The sequence below is a fragment of the Mustelus asterias genome, chromosome 15, assembly GCF_964213995.1.
Source record: "Mustelus asterias chromosome 15, sMusAst1.hap1.1, whole genome shotgun sequence".
NCBI classification, from domain to species: Eukaryota; Metazoa; Chordata; class Chondrichthyes; order Carcharhiniformes; family Triakidae; genus Mustelus; species Mustelus asterias.
In genome coordinates, this window is record NC_135815.1 from 79,567,995 (window position 1) to 79,585,129 (window position 17,135).

A 17,135-nucleotide genomic window follows, 5' to 3' on the forward strand; every position below is an offset into this window, starting at 1 on the left:
AGAAGCACAGTCACCTGATCGGACACTCTCAGCTACCATTTCAGATACCAGCAATTGGCGAATAAAGTTCACAGACAAGTTCTGCAAGGAGACTCACTTCAAACGTGGAACAACTCTAGTAAGCATGCAAGCCAAGATGCTTGGTACATTGAAAAGTCTGCCAGTCATTAGCTCATAACTGGCAAGGAGAGGAGAATGGAGGAGTCCTATTCCAACATGGCATAGAGCAGCGCAGAGAACTTGGAACTTATCCAATCCACCAACGTCTCAATACTTGGGGGACCCAGCCACAATGCAGCATCTGGTGGCTGCTGTCTCAGCTTTCACTGCAGCACAAGCGGAAACACTCAACATCTCAGTGTTGCAGTGGAATTGAACTCCAATCAGATTCATTCTTGCTGCCATAGCAGTGTGCTGTCATCATGGCTACGGATCGGAGTGTTCAAAGGGGCATAGCAAACCCTCGCAGCATTCCAGCGATAGATTACTAAGATTGTTGGTTACTGCCTTGGGCAAGTATGAGGTGATTCACTTCACTCAAGAATAGAAAAGCAGATTTTTTTTTTTAAAACAAGGCATGTTGATTTTTCAGAGAGACTTGGGTGTGCTCTTACCAGGAACTCAAAGTTGGTATGCAGGTGCGATAAGCAATTAGGAAGGCAAATGGCATGCTGGTCCTTATTGCATGGGACTGGGTATTATAATAAGGAAGTCTTGTACTGGGCTTTGTCGAGACCATTCCTAAAATAGTGCGCGCAGTTTCGGTCTCCTAAGGAGGGATATACTTGGCTTGGAGGCAGTACAGCCAAGGTTGGTTCCTGGGATAAAAGAGACCAAGTCAATTAGGCCTAGATTCTCTGGAGTTTAGAAGAATGAAAGATCATCTTTTGAAAACATAAGATTCTGGAACGGCTTGACATGGTAGGCACGGAGAAGTTGTTTTTGCTGGCTGGCAAATCTAGACATTGGGGTATAGTCTCAGGGGTCGATAATTTAGGATTGAAATGAGACGAAATGTCTTCACGCAAACAGCTGTGAACTTCTGGAATTCTCTATTCCAAAAGGTCGTGGATGCTCCATCACTGACTATATTTAAGACTGGGATAGAAAATATTGGTCTATCAGGGAATCGAGAGATATGGGGAACAGGCAAGAAAGTGGAGTTGAAGCTCAAGGTCAGCCATGATTGTACTGAGTGGCAGAGTAGCCACAATGGCCATATGGTCCAACTCTGCTCCCATCCCTTATGTTGGAATTCCAGCCATTATATGGAATTCTCTTAGAGAGCAGTGGAGGCTGGGTCACTGAATATATTCAAGGCGGAGTTAATCAGATTTTTCACTGACGGGGGTGGGGGTGTCAAGGATTATGGGGGACAGGCAGTTAAGGCCACAATCAGATCAGGTGTGATGTTATTCAATGGCAGAACAGGCTCAATGGGCCAAATGGCCTATTCCTGTTCCTATTTATGATCTTATGAAATCTGATGCCACACAAGGTCATTAGGATGAATGAATTAAAGCTTGCCAAAGGACTAGATTTTAGGAAGCATTTTAGAGGAGCAGAAAGAGGTAGAGGCGCAAGAAGTATAAGGAGGGAATTCCAGAGATTAGGACAAACAGCCAATGCTGGGATGACAGATGTGAGGACGTAAGAGGTCAGAATTGGCGGAGCATAGAAATCATGGGAAGTTGTGGGGCTGGAGGAGTTTAGAGAATGGGGAGGGATGAGGCTGGGGGAGATTTCAACACAAGGATGAGAATTTTAAAATCAAAGCACTCTCATATCTTACTGTGTTTCTGAAAATCTGGTCAAAGCACTTCACTGAACCAGCTACAAACACAATCTTCTATGACCGGAAACATTTGCTTCCCTGAAAAAGTAGGGTATCAGAGGTAGGTTCTTTACGCAGAGAGTGGTTGGGGTGTGGAATGGACTGCCTGCAGTGATAGTGGAGTCAGACACTTTAGGAACATTTAAGCGGTTATTGGATAGGCACATGGAGCACACCAGGATGATAGGGAGTGGGATAGCTTGATCTTGGCTTCAGATAAAGCTCGGCACAACATCGTGGGCCAAAGGGCCTGTTCTGTTCTATGTTCTATGAAAAGAATGTGACTAGCTGCTGAAATGAGATCCCTTCTTGGTCTTCTGCTTTTCCTTACCTTCCCTCCGATCAGGACTGTCCTTGGCACAAAGGTTTTGTTCGGGTCCTTTTTGATACCTGAAAGAGAAGAGAGATCATTTCAAAATGGAAGATTATTGCTGGTACCTTTCATCTTGTGTTTACAATCAATATGAGGACATCTATGATTATTAGTTATTATCACTAGTCCAGCATTGACAAATTTTAAAAATCCATTTTGGCTTCACTGGCAAAATCAACATTAATTGGTCAGATGTCGGCGTTGGACTGGGGTAAACACAGTAAGGAGTCTAACACCAGGTTAAAGTCCAACAGGCTTATTTGGTAGCAAACGCCACTAGCTTTCGGAGCGCTGCTCAGGTGAGTGGGAGATCTGCTCAAACAGCAAACAGGGCATATAAAGACACAAACTCTATTTACAGAATAATGAATAATGATTGGAATGCGAGCCTTTACAGCTAATGAAGTCTTAAAGGTACAATGTGAGTGGAGAGAGCAATAAGCACAGGTTAAAGAGATGTGTATTGTCTCCAGACAGGACAGCCAGTGAGATTTTGCAAGTCCAGGCAAGTTATGGGGGTTACAGATCGCGTGACATGAACCCAAGATCCCGGTTGAGGCTGTCCTCGTGTGTGTGGAACTTGGCTATCAGTCGCTGCTCAGCGACTCTGCGCTGTCGTGTGTCGTGAAGGCTGCCTTGGAGAACGCTTACCCGAATATCAGAGGCCGAATGCCCGTGACCGCTGAAGTGCTCCCCAACAGGAAGAGAACAGTCTTGCCTGGTGATTGTCGAGCGGTGTTCATTCATCCGTTGTCGTAGCGTCTGCATGGTCTCCCCAATGTACCATGCCTCGGGACATCCTTTCCTGCAGCGTATCAGGTAGACAATGTTGGCCGAGTTGCAAGAGTAGGTACCGTGTACCTGGTAGATGGTGTTCTCACGTGAGATGATGGCATCCGTGTCGATGATCCGGCACGTTTTGCAGCAGTTGCTGTGGCAGGGTTGTGTGGTGTTGTGGTCACTGTTCTCCTGAAGGCTGGGTAGTTTGCTGCGGACAATGGTCTGTTTGAGGTTGTGCGGTTGTTTGAAGGCAAGAAGTGGGGGTGTGGGGATGGCCTTGGCGAGATGTTAGTCTTCATCAATGACATGTTGAAGGCTCCGGAGGAGGAGATGCCGTAGCTTCTCCGCTCCGGGGAAGTACTGGACGAAGGGTACTCTGTCCACCGTGTCCGTCTTCTGAGGAGGTCGGTGTGGTTTTTCACTGTGGCGCGTCGGAACTGTTGATCGACAAGTCGAGCGCCATATCCTGTTCTTATGAGGGCATCTTTCAGTGTCTGGTGCGATCCTCCTCATCTGAGCAGATCATGTGTATACGGAGGGCTTGTCCGTAGGGGATGGCTTCTTTAACGTGTTTAGGGTGGAAGCTGGAGAAGTGGAACATCGTGAGGTTATCCGTGAGCTTGGGGTACAGTGAGGTGCCCGTCCTTAAATGGAGATGCGTGTCCAAGAATGCAACCGATTCCGGAGAGTAGTCCATGGTGAGTCTGATGGTGGGATGGAACTTGTTGATGTCATCATAGAGTTGTTTCAGTGATTGTTCACCACGAGTCCAAACGAAGAAAATGTCATCGATGTATCTAGTGTATAGCATCGGTTGAAGGTCCTGTGCGGTGAAGAAGTCTTGTTCGAACCTGTGCATGAAGATGTTGGCATATTGAGGTGCGAATTTCGTCCCCATGGCTGTTCCGTGTGTCTGGAAGAAGAGCTGGTTGTTGAAGGTGAAGACATTGTGGTCCAGGATGAAGCGGATGAGTTGTAAAATTGCATCTGGAAACTGCAGTTGTCGGTGTTGAGTACTGAGGCAGTTGCAGCAATGCCATCATTGTGGAGGATACTGGTGTAGAGTGCCGAGACATCCATTGTGACGAGGAGTGCTCCTGGTTCAACTGCTCCATGTGTGCTGAGTTTCTGTAGGAAGTCCGTAGTGTCATGACAAAAGCTGGGGGTTCTTTGTACAATGGGTTTCAGGATGCCCTCGACATAGCCGGAGAGGTTCTCACACAGGGTCCCATTGCCCGATACAATGGGACGGCCGGGTGTGTTTGCCTTGTGTATCTTCGGGAGGCAGTAGAGATCTCCAACCCAGGGAGTATGTGGGATGAGGGCACGGACGTGGAATGAGAGCCCATCAGACTCACCACGGACTACTCTCCGGAATCAGTTGCATTCTTGGACACACGCGTCTCCATCAAGGACGGTCATCTCAGCACCTCACTGTACCGCAAGCCCACGGATAACCTCACGATGCTCCATGTCTCCAGCTTCCATCCTAAACACGTTAAAGAAGCCATCCCCTACGGACAAGCCCTCCGTATACACAGCATCTGCTCAGATGGGGAGGATTATAACAGACACCTACAGACGCTGAAAGATGCCCTCATAAGAACAGGATATGGCGCTCGACTCATCGATCGACAGTTCCGACGCGTCACAGCGAAAAACCACACCGACCTCCTCAGAAGACAAACACAGGACACGGTGGACAGAGTACCCTTCATCGTCCAGTACTTCCCCGGAGCAGAGAAGCTACGGCATCTCCTCTGGAGCCTTCAACATTTCATTGATGAAGACGAACATCTCGCCAAGGCCATCCCCACACCCCCACTTCTTGTCTTCAAACAACCGCACAACCTCAAACAGACCATTGTCCGCAGCAAACTACCCAGCCTTCAGGAGAACAGTGACCATGACACCACACAACCCTGCCACAGCAACCTCTGCAAGACCTGCCGGATCATCGACACAGATGCCATCATCTCACGTGAGAACACTATCTACCAGGTACACGGTACATACTCTTGCAATTCGGCCAACGTTGTCTACCTGATACGCTGTAGGAAAGGATGTCCCGAGGCATGGTACATTGGGGAGACCATGCAGATGCTACGACAACGAATGAACGAACACCGCTCGACAATCACTCGGCAAGACTGTTCTCTTCCTGTTGGGGAACACTTCAGCAGGTCATGGGCATTCGGCCTCTGATCTCCGGGTAAGCGTTCTCCAAGGCGGCCTTTACGACACATGACAGCGCAGAGTCGCTGAGCAGAGACTGATAGCCAAGTTCTGCACACACGAGGACGGCCTCAACCGGGATCTTGGGTTCATGTCACACTATCTGTAACCCCCACAACTTGCCTGGACTTGCAAAATCTCACTGGCTGTCCTGTCTGGAGACAATACACATCTCTTTAACCTGTGCTTATTGCTCTCTCCACTCACATTGTACCTTTAAGACTTCATTAGCTGTAAAGGCTCGCATTCCAATCATTATTCTGTAAATTGAGTTTGTGTCTTTATATGCCCTGTTTGCTGTCTGTGAGCAGATCTCCCACTCACCTGACGAAGGAGCAGTGCTCTGAAAGCTAGTGGCGTTTGCTACCAAATAAACCTGTTGGACTTTAACCTGGTGTTGTTAGACTCCTTACTGTGAAAAAGGCAAAGACAGGCCAAGAGTAAGCTTTCAATTGGTGAAAGACCAATTTTAATAAACTGAGAGATATGATGTGGTAAAATTGGATTGGAGACAACTAACTGAAAAGTAAGTCAGTGTCAGAATAGTGGGAGATATTCAAGGACATGATAGAGACAGTTCAGAACAATTATTTTCCTGTAAAGAAAAAAGGGCGTGACTCCCAAATCTAAGACCCATGGATATCAAAGAGTGTGCAAAATAGCAAATCAGAATGGACCTAGCAGTTCAAAATTAGGCATCCATGAGGTGCTGTGGGCCATCAGCAACAGCAGAATTGTATTCAAACAAAATTTGTAATCTCATGACCGAGCATATCCTGCACTCTACCATTACCATCAAGGGGACAAACCATGGTTCAATGGAGTGTGGAAGAGCAGGCCTAGAGCAACACCAGGTATACCTAAAAATTAGATGTCAACCTAGTGATGCTACAACGCAGGACAACATACATACATACTAAACAGCAGAAGTAGCATGCGACAGATGGAGCTAAGTGATTCCACAACTAGTGTCCAATTAAAGCTCTAGTCATGCCACACCCAGTTGTGAATGGTGGTGGACTATCACAGAATACATTCCCATTTGCCTTCATGAGTACAGTTCCAACAACCTAAAGGACAAAGAAGCCCACTTGATTGGCACCTCATTGACCACCTTAAAACATTCACTCCCTCCACATCCATGCAATGGTAGCAGTGCACACCATCTACAAGATGCACTACTGCAACTCACCAAGGCTCCTTCAACAGCACCTTATATTCATGTTATTTGTGGAAAATGGAACTCTTATTTAATTTCCCTACATAGCATCTGACTCGCAAGGTCAAGTACAATGCGGATCAGTACAATGTGAAGTACTCTCTCCTCTACAACCACAATGTGCTTCAGCTCCAAACTTTAAAAACAATAAAATGTACTGCAACATTGAGGCACTTTCTATTTTCTTCATTAGCTATTCAATGGCTACAGCAAGATTGCCAAGTGTGCCAATTGGGACCAATTTTACTTTGCAGCCCATTCTCACGAAAGATCAAACTCATAGGGCTCTTATCAGAACTCAAATCAGCCTCCAAAATGTAAAAATGGTATGCAGAAACTCAGTGCTACCTTCCCAAACCACCTACTTATAGAAGGTAACTAGTGGTAGCTGTGCAGATAAGGGGCTGAATATGACGTCTTTATTCTCCTTTAGGCAAACATTGACAGTCATTGACAAAGGATGCATAATAGGAATAATGCAAAAAGAACCATTTACAGTTGGGACTTACGGTTGTAGAGAGTGATAATATGTAAACAGTTTAATAGCTGTCTCTTATACTCATGGATCCGCTTCACATGGACATCAAAGATAGAGGAAGGGTTTATTTTAACCTTGTACTCATTTTCCAAATAGACGGCAAATTTCAGTTTGTTCTCCTGAAATAAAACGTCATCCCAACAAATAATTCATCAGTCTTTTATTGCATACTTAATGTTACAAAAAGCAGTACTCATGAAGTGTGGTCACTTTTATAATGCAGGAAATACAGCAGCTAATTTAGATAGAGTTAAGGTCCAACGTTTTACTGATTGATGTTGGTTCAAAGACAAACGCTGGAGAGGACACTGGGGAGAACTTCCATTCTCGACTTCAAGGGAATCATTTACATTCACCCAAGAGAGGAGAAAGAGCCTCAGTTTCATGTCTCATCTGAAAGACAGCACTTCACTGGATTATGGGGCTCAAGTCTCTGAAATATGACTTGAACCCACAACCTTCTGACTCAAAAAGGAGAGAGTTGTGCCACTGAGCCAAGGGTGACACCTATAGATGAAGTGATGACATCTTCCAACTTATATGATCCTTAATTTCACACAACACAAGCTACAGAAAAAGAATTTATTTAATTGTTAATTGTACCTGCTTAATGTTGGCCACATCTCTAATGAAAGCTTCGTTGTCAACGTGGTTCAACAATTCCTTCAGCTGGTACAGGTCTGTGATGAAACCCTCTCCAATCCTCTACAGGGAAAAAAGATTTGTTATTCTCGCTGGCTAAGTATGAAGTGGGCTGAGAAAAAGCAGAGCGTTTTGCAAAGGGCAAACTTCCTCCATTTATAATAACAACTTCCATTTGTATACTGCAATTAATGTAGGAAACCATCCCAAGGTGCTTTGCAGGAGATATTTTTTTAAAAAGACAACATGTTACATAATAATGTATATGGGCAAATGACCAAAAGACTGGTTCAAGAGACGTGTTTCAGAGAATATCTTAAAATGAGAGGGGCAAGGCAGGGAGGTACTGGGAGGGTTAAATGTATGGCTGTTTAAAAATCACAAGGCAAAGTCAAAGTTATTTTCATAAAAATGCTCCAATATCTTTTAAGCTCTGCAAATCTACAGTTGTCACAGGATCATGAAAGCAGAGAGTGCCATTGCTCCAGTTTTAGAGACAACTTGTACAGAAAACTAAGTTAGAACAACTTAGGGTTAAACAACAAACTACTCATGTTTCCTTGAATATAGGAAATGGAGAATAATCTAATCGGAGTGTTTAAAATGATGAAAGTATTCAATTGGGTAAATAGTGAAAACCTGGCGGGACAGGTTTTCATTTAGAGCTAGGTCATCAATGAGTGAGGTCAGGAAATCGAAACGGCAGTAGAAATTTGGAACATACTCCACCAAAATGCTTTCTTGTTCTGATATCTCTCTGCCCCTCCAACTTGCTACAACTTTTTAAACAAGGCTGTGTAGTTATTAAAGTTCCTTTCAGACCAACTCACTGTTAATTGAGTTTCTATCCCTATCTCTGCCAACCAAAGAATTCTTACCTCAGCTATGATATCTGCAAGGCCAGGGTTGCATAGCAATAGCCAACGTCTTGGAGTGATCCCATTCGTCTTATTCTGGAATTTATCTGGTTCAACTTCATAGAAATCCTTGAAACTGGAAAATGAAGTCAAAGACGAAGATGAGGTGGTTTTATTTTCATGCTAACTTGACTTTGCGGTGACAGATTAGAGGAGTGGCAGATGCGATTAAACAAAATGTTTAGAAGTAAATTGCACCCAGTCACAGGTTGTTTCGGTAGGTTATTCAAAATGAGAAAAAGACTTACATTTATCTAACATCTTTCATGACTTTAGGACAGCCCAAAACACTTCACAACCAAGTGCCTACACTTCACTCCTAATTTTGACGTGTAGGCACTGTTGCAACGTAGAGCTAAAATGGTGCTAAATTCAGGGCTAGGATCACTGCAATAAGTGGACAAGAGAATTATTACTTTTTGGAAATGTGTTTTCTATTTGATGCATGATGTTTCAAACATATTTGGATGATTATTTCCTCCACAATCAAGCATAAGCAAATTGGAATTGGGACAATACGTAGAAGTGAATTTCCAATTTACTCCACTGCATATAACTTTTAAAACTCAGTTATTCCAAATTAAATTGTAATATCGAAAAGAAAACAAGTACCATAAATACCTCATTCATGGAACAACATTCATCCCCACCAGAGCTTTTAAATGAACCATCATGTGGGATAGAGGGAAATTTGGCCGATTGGATAAGTAACTGGCTATCTCATAGAAAGAAGTTTAACAACACCAGGTTGACTTTAACCTGGTGTTGTTAAACTTCTTACTGTGTTTACCCCAGTCCAACGCCGGCATCTCCAGATCATATCTCATAGAAGACAGAGGGGGGGTGGTGGATGGAAAATTTTCAGACTGGTTACCACAGCGGTGTACCACAGGGATCAGTGCTGGGTCCTCTGCTATTTGTGATTTTTATCAATGACTTGGAGGAGGGGGCTGAAGGGTGGGTCAGTAAATTTGCTGATGACACCAAGATTGGTGGAGTAGTGGATGAGGTGGAGGGTTGTTGTAGGCTGCAAAGAGACATTGATAGGATGCAGAGCTGGGCCGAAAAATGACAGATGGAGTTTAACCCTGATAAGTGCGAGGTGATTCATTTTGGTAGGACAAATTTGAATGCGGATTACAGGGTCAACGGCAGGGTTCTGAGGAATGTGGAGGAACAGAGAGATCGTGGGGTTCATATCCACAGATCGCTGAAAGTTGCCACTCAAGTGGATAGAGCCATGAAGAAGGCCTGTAGTGTGTTAGTGTTTATTAACAGGGGGTTTGAATTTAAGAGCCGTGGAGTTATGCTGCAACTGTACAGGACCTTGGTGAGACCACATTTGGAATACTGTGAGCAGTTCTGGTCACCTCGCTATAAAAAGGATGTGGAAGCATTGGAGAGAGTGCAGAGGAGATTTACCAGGATGCTGCCTGGTTTGAAGGGTAGGTCTTATGAGGAAAGGTTGAGGAGCTAGGGCTTTTCTCTTTAGAGCATAGGAGGATGAGGGGTGACTTAATAGAGGTTTATAAGATGATGAGGGGGATAGATAGAGTGGATGTTCAGAGACTATTTCCTTGGGTGCATGTAGCTGTTACTAGGGGGCATAACTATAAGGTTCATGGTGGGAGATATAGGAGGGATGTCTGAGGTCGGTTCTTTACTCAGAGTGGTTGGGATGTGGAATGGACTGCCTGCTGTGATAGTGGAGTCGGACACTTTAGGAACTTTCAAGCGGTTATTGGATAGGCACATGGAGCACACCAGAATGATAGGGAGTGGGATAGCTTGATCTTGGTTTCGGACCAAGCTCGGCACAACATCGAGGGCCGAAGGGCCTGTACTGTGCTGTTTTATGTTCTATATGTTCATCACAAGTAGAATTTGAGTCATATACTTCAGACCAACTGTTCAACCATAATCTGACAAACAGTTCATTTGAATGAGGGTTGCAACTTAACATTGATGGTACAATGTGGCATCAATTCAGAACTTGTGAAAATGAATCTAAACAAGTGTCATGTCAGCCATAACAATCAAAAAGCACTCCATGAAGTTAAAATTTTTATATTTGTATTTAACAAGTGCAAGTTTACTTCATAAGTAATTTGTGAATGTTATCTTACCACAATAAAAAAGGTAAAATTTTACATTGACTTTTTGAGTTTACATATACCTAATGCTTTAGACTGTGTACTAAACACTCACCAATAGCTGGGACTTGTTTATATCTATAAACTTAATTATAAAAAATGTATATCCATACATGACATAGCTAAAGAGACCATTTGCTTCACTGTTACAAAAAAGACCTTTGTTTTTGTTCACCCTCCTCCTGCATTGTAGAAAGACTTTCACCATGTCCCTCATTTCTGTAACATGTGGGAATCACTGGCAAGGCCAACATGTATTGTCCATCCCTAACTGCCGTACAGAAGGTGTTGTTGAGCCTTCCTCTTGAACCACGACAGTCCCTGTGAAGGTGCTGACAGAACGTTGACCTTGCGATAAATGTCCAAGTCAGAATGTTGTTCTGAGGGTGATGCGTAAATGGAATGAGCTGCCAGAGGTGGTGGCAGAGGCAGGTACAATTACATTTGGACAGATACATGGATGGGAAAGGTTTAAGAGGGATTTGGGCCAAACTGAGGCATATGGGACTGCTTCAGTTCAGGAAACCTGGTTGGCATGGACAAATTGGGCTGTAAGGACCTGTTTCTGTACATCTCTATGACTCTAATTGGGCATAACCTTTAAGTTAGAGCTGGACCATTCAGATGTGATGTCAAGAAGCATTTCTTCATATCAAGAATCATGGAAATTTGGAACTCTCTCAAAAAACTGTTGAGGCTATAACAGACATGGAGAGAATATAAACAGTCAAGAGAACTAAAGTGATAGGGAACCAAAGAAGGAAAAGGGCGTTAAGATACAAATCAACCAAATGGCGGAACAAACTTGAGGAGCAGAATAATCTGCTCTTGTTCCTATATTTCTATATGAGATATATGTGGTAATTCTCAAGGCTGCGCAAACAGATTGCTCGAGACCTCTGCTGAACCACGTTATCAGCTAAAACACTGGTGCGGTTAGTAAAGAGGGATTCCAGTCAGATAATGTGACCAGAAGCTCACTTAAAAGCAAAAGTTAACTCTTCCTTTACACAAGGACAACCATTTATCTGTTGCTTAGACACCACTTACATCGTGCTTTTCACAATTTCTGAATGAATTCGTGCAACCCCGTTCACAGCGTGCGATCCAACAACGCTCAGGTGTGCCATGTTAATCCTCTTGGGATCTCCTTCTTCGATCAGCGACATTCGTGCCAGGCGGTCCATATCACCAGGATACAGTGCTGCAATATTCTAGAACAAAAAGTGAGCACTTGGGTCAACCTGAACTAGTAAAGAATAAAAGATTATTTTAGTCCTTTAACCTAATGAGCACGCTGACTGGGTTACAATGAAGGACATCTAAATATCAGTGGGTAGGGAATGAAAAACAACCTTAAAAGAACCCTATAAGCTGGCAAACAACATACTTAAGATTAAATCTTTGGTTACTATGTTCAGTTTCTCTCCAAAAGCTTTTTTAAAAATAACAGGCCCAAATCTGAAGAGTTTGAACAAGACAACAAGGACCGATACAGTGTGAACTGATTCTGATCTTATCATAACACGCGTGCAAGTTGTGCTGGATTGAACGTTATCTAGCTCACTGTAAAAAGCTATGAATAGTTACATATTCCACTGAATGTTTAAAGGGATATTCGTCAAACATGCCATATTTTGACAGAAAAGTGTGTTCAAAATATAAGAGACATGACCGAAATGTGTGCGTCATTGATTTATTTTCAAACAAAAAGGGTAGCCCCTTAAAGGGAAACTGCCCTAAACAGAAAAGAATCACAAATGAAACTTAAAATATTAAACCAAAAGAAGGCACTTCAGTCCCTGTGGTGCCCAACGGACACAGAAGGCCTCAATGGTGCCCATGGACACTGTATGCTCCCTCTCCAGGGACACCCAGCCATGAAAGTAGAGGGGCAGAGAGTCAGGTTGGATGACCCCCTTGATCACCTGCTGCCTGGAAACTGCAATATAGAAACAAGAGATCCTGCTGTCCTAGATTGTGCTCAAGCTGAAGGAGCAGATGATCCGCACCCATTAAATTCCCTGAGTAAATCTTCATCTTAATTGCATGAGTGGCAATTTAAGCCCAATTGTTACACTACTAACATTGGTGGAAAGAAAAATTTTATATTGTGTCTTTTCTGACAGAATGTTCCAAACCATCCAAAAAAAGATTCTGAAGTTTAGTTACCGTTGTAATGTAGAAAACAGTCAACTAAAGAAAAATACAGCACAGGAACAGGCACTTTGGCCCATCAAGTCTGTGCCAACACAGATGCTTCTCTAATCTAATATTTTCTTGCCTGTACGTGGTCCACACCCCTCTATTCATGTATCTAGATGCCTCTTGAACGTTGTTATAGAATCTGCTTCTACTACCTCCTCCAGCAGTGCATTCCAGGCATTCACTACCAAGTGTGAGAAAAACTTGCCCCTTAAACTTTCCCCCTCTCAACCTAAGCCCTTGAGTAATTGACTCTTTGAACCTGGGAAAAAGATTCTGATTATCCACTCTATCAAAGCCGGTCAATCTTGTAGACCTCTATCAGGTCCCCCCTCATCCTCTGACACTCCAACGAAAACAATCCAAGTTTGTTCAACCTTTCTTCATAGTGCATATTGTCCAAACCAGGCAACTTCCTGGTAAATCTCTTCTGCACCCTTTCCAACGCATCAACATCCTTCCGGTAGTGTGACCAGAATTGTACACAATACTCCAAATACGGCCGAATCAAAGTCTTATGCAGCTGCAACATGATTTTCCTATTCCTATGCTCAACTGTCTCACAAAACCACAAACAGCAATGTGATAGTGGCAAGACCACTTATTTTAGTGATGTTTTTCAAGGATTGGGGTCCACCACCCACTAGGTAACTGAGAAGATTAAGGTGCCCTTCAAAAAAGTGATCAGCAAATGTGCTAAATGTAAAGTTTGCCGAATCAGCTGACACCTCTCTAATATTTACAGTACTTTCAAAACTACATGTTCCGATTTTGAACTTTTTACTTCACCCACTTACTTCTCATTTCAAATCAAAAAGCCTTTTTACTTTCAGACATGAGATTGCCAAATAAAAATACATAGACATAGAACAGTACAGCACAGAACAGGCCCTTTGGCCCACGATGTTGTGCCGAGCTTTATCTGAAAAGAAGATCAAGCTATCCCACTCCCTATCATCCTGGTGTGCTCCATGTGCCTATCCAATAACCGCTTAAATGTTCCTAAAGTGTCTGACTCCACAGACTTGTACAGTTCACCTCTCCCAGCTGGGAAAGCAATCGGCACTAAACTATCAATTGTTCAAAGCAGCGCTTCCCCGAGCTGCATCGCGTTGTGGCATGTACCATCACTTGAGTGGAATGGTGAGGCTAGCCTGAGACTCCAGTGCGCAAAGTGGGGCATGAAGTGGGCAAAGAGTTTGGGTCAAGAGGAGATCAGAGTGGATTATGAAGTAGGAGTGTGCAATTAAGGTAGCCTCTCATTGTTGTAACCATTTGTTTCAGTTTAAAGCTTGGAGCTCCTCGAGTTCTTCTCACTGTTTTTGCTGCTACATCTTTTTTAGCCAAGTGTCAGTTATGTCTTCTTGAAACGCTTGGAGATGGAGTGGGGGAGTGGAGCAGTGCACAGAAAAACCAGAACTCTGGATTCTCCCACAGGTTGTAGAATTTTAGTTCCATCACTGATAAATCCCTTGCCCAGGGGTTGGCTTCCAGTTGGTACAGAAGACTGGAGAAGAGGCCTCAGAACCAGCTAGATCTGATCCTGAGCTCAGTGGATAACATATTTAAAATACCAACACCTCTCCTGGAAGCAGGTTGGCTGCCTGCCCCTGCCCTGCCCAAGTAAAAGCTAGATATTGGCAGGTTAGAGCCAGCTTCCTAACAGGTTTTCGTTATCTGGCCATTTAAATCCCCGCTCGCACCCAATCTGACCCCCTCACCCATGTTACAACTGTCTCTAAAGGCTGCCTCTTCTCATAGTTTTCTGACAGCAATTTACTTCCCACGCCCCTGCCTTCACATTTCTGTAAAGCTGGGGTGCTGGATGTTATTCAACACAAAATTAGAAACCAGCTGTTTGCTCAGTGTCGAAAGGTTACTTACTGAATTCCTTAGAAGGATTTCACACTATCAGAGACCCAGTAATATTTTTTTTAAGCAGGTACAGGCTGTACTTCATTTCATCTAATTCCCGGCTGCTTGCATCTTATCCCACCTCATTGATTAACATTGACTTCTTGTCCCCCCCAATACCTCATGTACAATTCCCATCCTCGCTATGCTCCTAGATCCCCATACCTGTTCCTTCCCTCATCTCTATAAAAGATGGGGCTGGGAGCAGTGATACACTAAAGGCCTTTGTGGAGGAATGCAAAGTACTCAGCAGGTTATAAAGTTGGAGATCTCCAGAGAGGGGGACGGGATGGATGAAAGTGTGAAAGGGCTTAAATACAAGAATGAGAATATTAAATGTGAAATATTTGGTTGCGAGGGTTGGGGGTCTGTCAAAAACAAAACATGTAGAATAAGGGCTTTGCACAACCTATACCTCACTCTCCCCATCTCCTGAAATAATTTTTCACAACCTTTTATTCAGTCAATGGCCCCTCTGCCATTCATGCAGACACAAGACAGTTTGCTGCTGCATTTCTTCATTGCACCCTACACCTGAACCTCTATGGGATGCCAATATCCCTGGTTTGAACCTCAATCTGGTAACTGTGCTCTCATCCAAGCTTTGACCTGGTCCTATAACCAAGTTTCACAATGAGCAAAACAAACATAACATAAGAGGGCACTCAGAGTGCATATCTCTGCCAAGCTGTGCTAATTCAACATTACTACAATTACGCAGCTCTTCATTGAGGTTTCTCCCTTGCCTGGATGATGCTGTCACCACAAAAAAAAACATTTTTTCCATCTCACTAAGCAGACTTCAGGCCAATTCACTTACTGAAAACTCTGCTCACGTTTTGGCAGCTATGACAATTCCATCCCAGCAGCTGCGGTAATCCACAACATTCTAAATAAAAAAAACCCAAAAAAACTTTGCCCCATTTTCCAAGGTTCCTAGATATTCCAGGATCTGGACTCACGTGCACCAAAAGCTAATCAATTCTTCCTTGGGCAATACCATATACCAGGTTTCAAGGAAATCTATCCCTTAGTTTTTGAGATAAATAGTTTTCGTGGGACACGGTGGCAGAGTGGTTAGCACTGCTGCTTCACAGTGCCAGGGACCCAAGTTCAATTCCAGCCTTGGTTGTGTGTGTGGCGTTTTCACATTCTCCCCATGTCTGCATGGGTTTCCTCCAGGTGCTCCGGTTTCTCCCCAGGGTCCAAAGATGTGCAGCTTCAGTGGATTAGTTGTGGTAAATGTGCAGAGTTTTGGAGATGGGGCTGGGTCTTTAGCTGTACAAGTAATTTTCACAATAAAAATACTTGTGCTATGTTTTTGGGGTCCTTTAAATTCTTATAGCACTAAAGGGTGGACCTCAGAAGTAAAAAGATTGAAAACCCCCAAAATATTGAATAGGACATCAGGATGAATTCTCCTACTCTTTATAGAAAGAGTGTCATGATATCTTTATGTCCATAGAGAGAAAACAACGGCCTTCTTTAAAGTTAATTTTGAAAGATAGCACCTCTGACTGCAGCACTCCCCTAGCACCGGAATAGGAAATGTGCTGAAGCCTCAGGGGTTGGGCTTGAACCTCTGACCTTCTGATTCAGAAGAGAATTAAACCAATTGAGCCAAGCAAGACCTGCATCTGAATTAAAAGCAGGTAGATTCTGCAACACATGTTGAACCATTCTGACAGATCAACAATCCTGGAATTAAGATAAAAATGCATTCCCCCAGAACACCCTACCTCCCTTCCCATCTCATTTCTGAGTGATATCCTGATTTGAAACACAGATGTTAAGATTTATTCTCATGAGCAATTGAACAGCAGTAAAACTGGAATTATAAACACAGCTGTCAACTTCAAATGGAAATCTCACCACCAGGATGTATTACATGCTTATGTGCCACCAGCACTAACCCAACAGCCATTAATTTTCAATTAATTAGTGTTAACTACATGTTAAATCAATTCCCTCATGTGGCCAGGTACCAACCTTTGAAGCTTCAAATTATGTCATCGATATGTGCTAAGAATTGCCAAAATACCACAAAAAGAATGTTTAAGGATTAAATACTCTTCGAGTATAGAAGGTTAAAGTGTGGTCTAATTGAGGTGCTTAATATGATTAAAGTGGTGGGAGATACAGGAAGGATATCAGAGGTAGGTTCTTTACGCAGAGAGTGGTTGGGGTGTGGAATGGACTGCCTGCAGTGATAGTGGAGTCAGACACTTTAGGAACATTTAAGCGGTTATTGGATAGGCACATGGAGCAAACCAGGATGATAGGGAGTGGGATAGCTTGATCTTGGTTTCAGATAAAGCTCGGCCA

The 17,135-nt window shown here is 43.5% G+C and overlaps 1 protein-coding gene across 1 annotated transcript in view; it reads right to left on the reverse strand.

Moving 5' to 3' along the window:
* Positions 1–17,135, reverse strand: part of pygb (phosphorylase, glycogen; brain) — a 91,645-nt gene that overhangs the window by 12,993 nt on the left and 61,517 nt on the right. The window contains exons 11-15 of the mRNA XM_078230211.1: positions 11,742–11,905; positions 8,500–8,614; positions 7,583–7,684; positions 6,951–7,098; positions 2,166–2,224 (exon numbers count right to left, since the gene is read on the reverse strand). Of these exons, the coding sequence (XP_078086337.1) occupies positions 2,166–2,224; positions 6,951–7,098; positions 7,583–7,684; positions 8,500–8,614; positions 11,742–11,905 (588 nt within the window). The remainder of the gene's footprint in view (positions 1–2,165; positions 2,225–6,950; positions 7,099–7,582; positions 7,685–8,499; positions 8,615–11,741; positions 11,906–17,135) is intronic.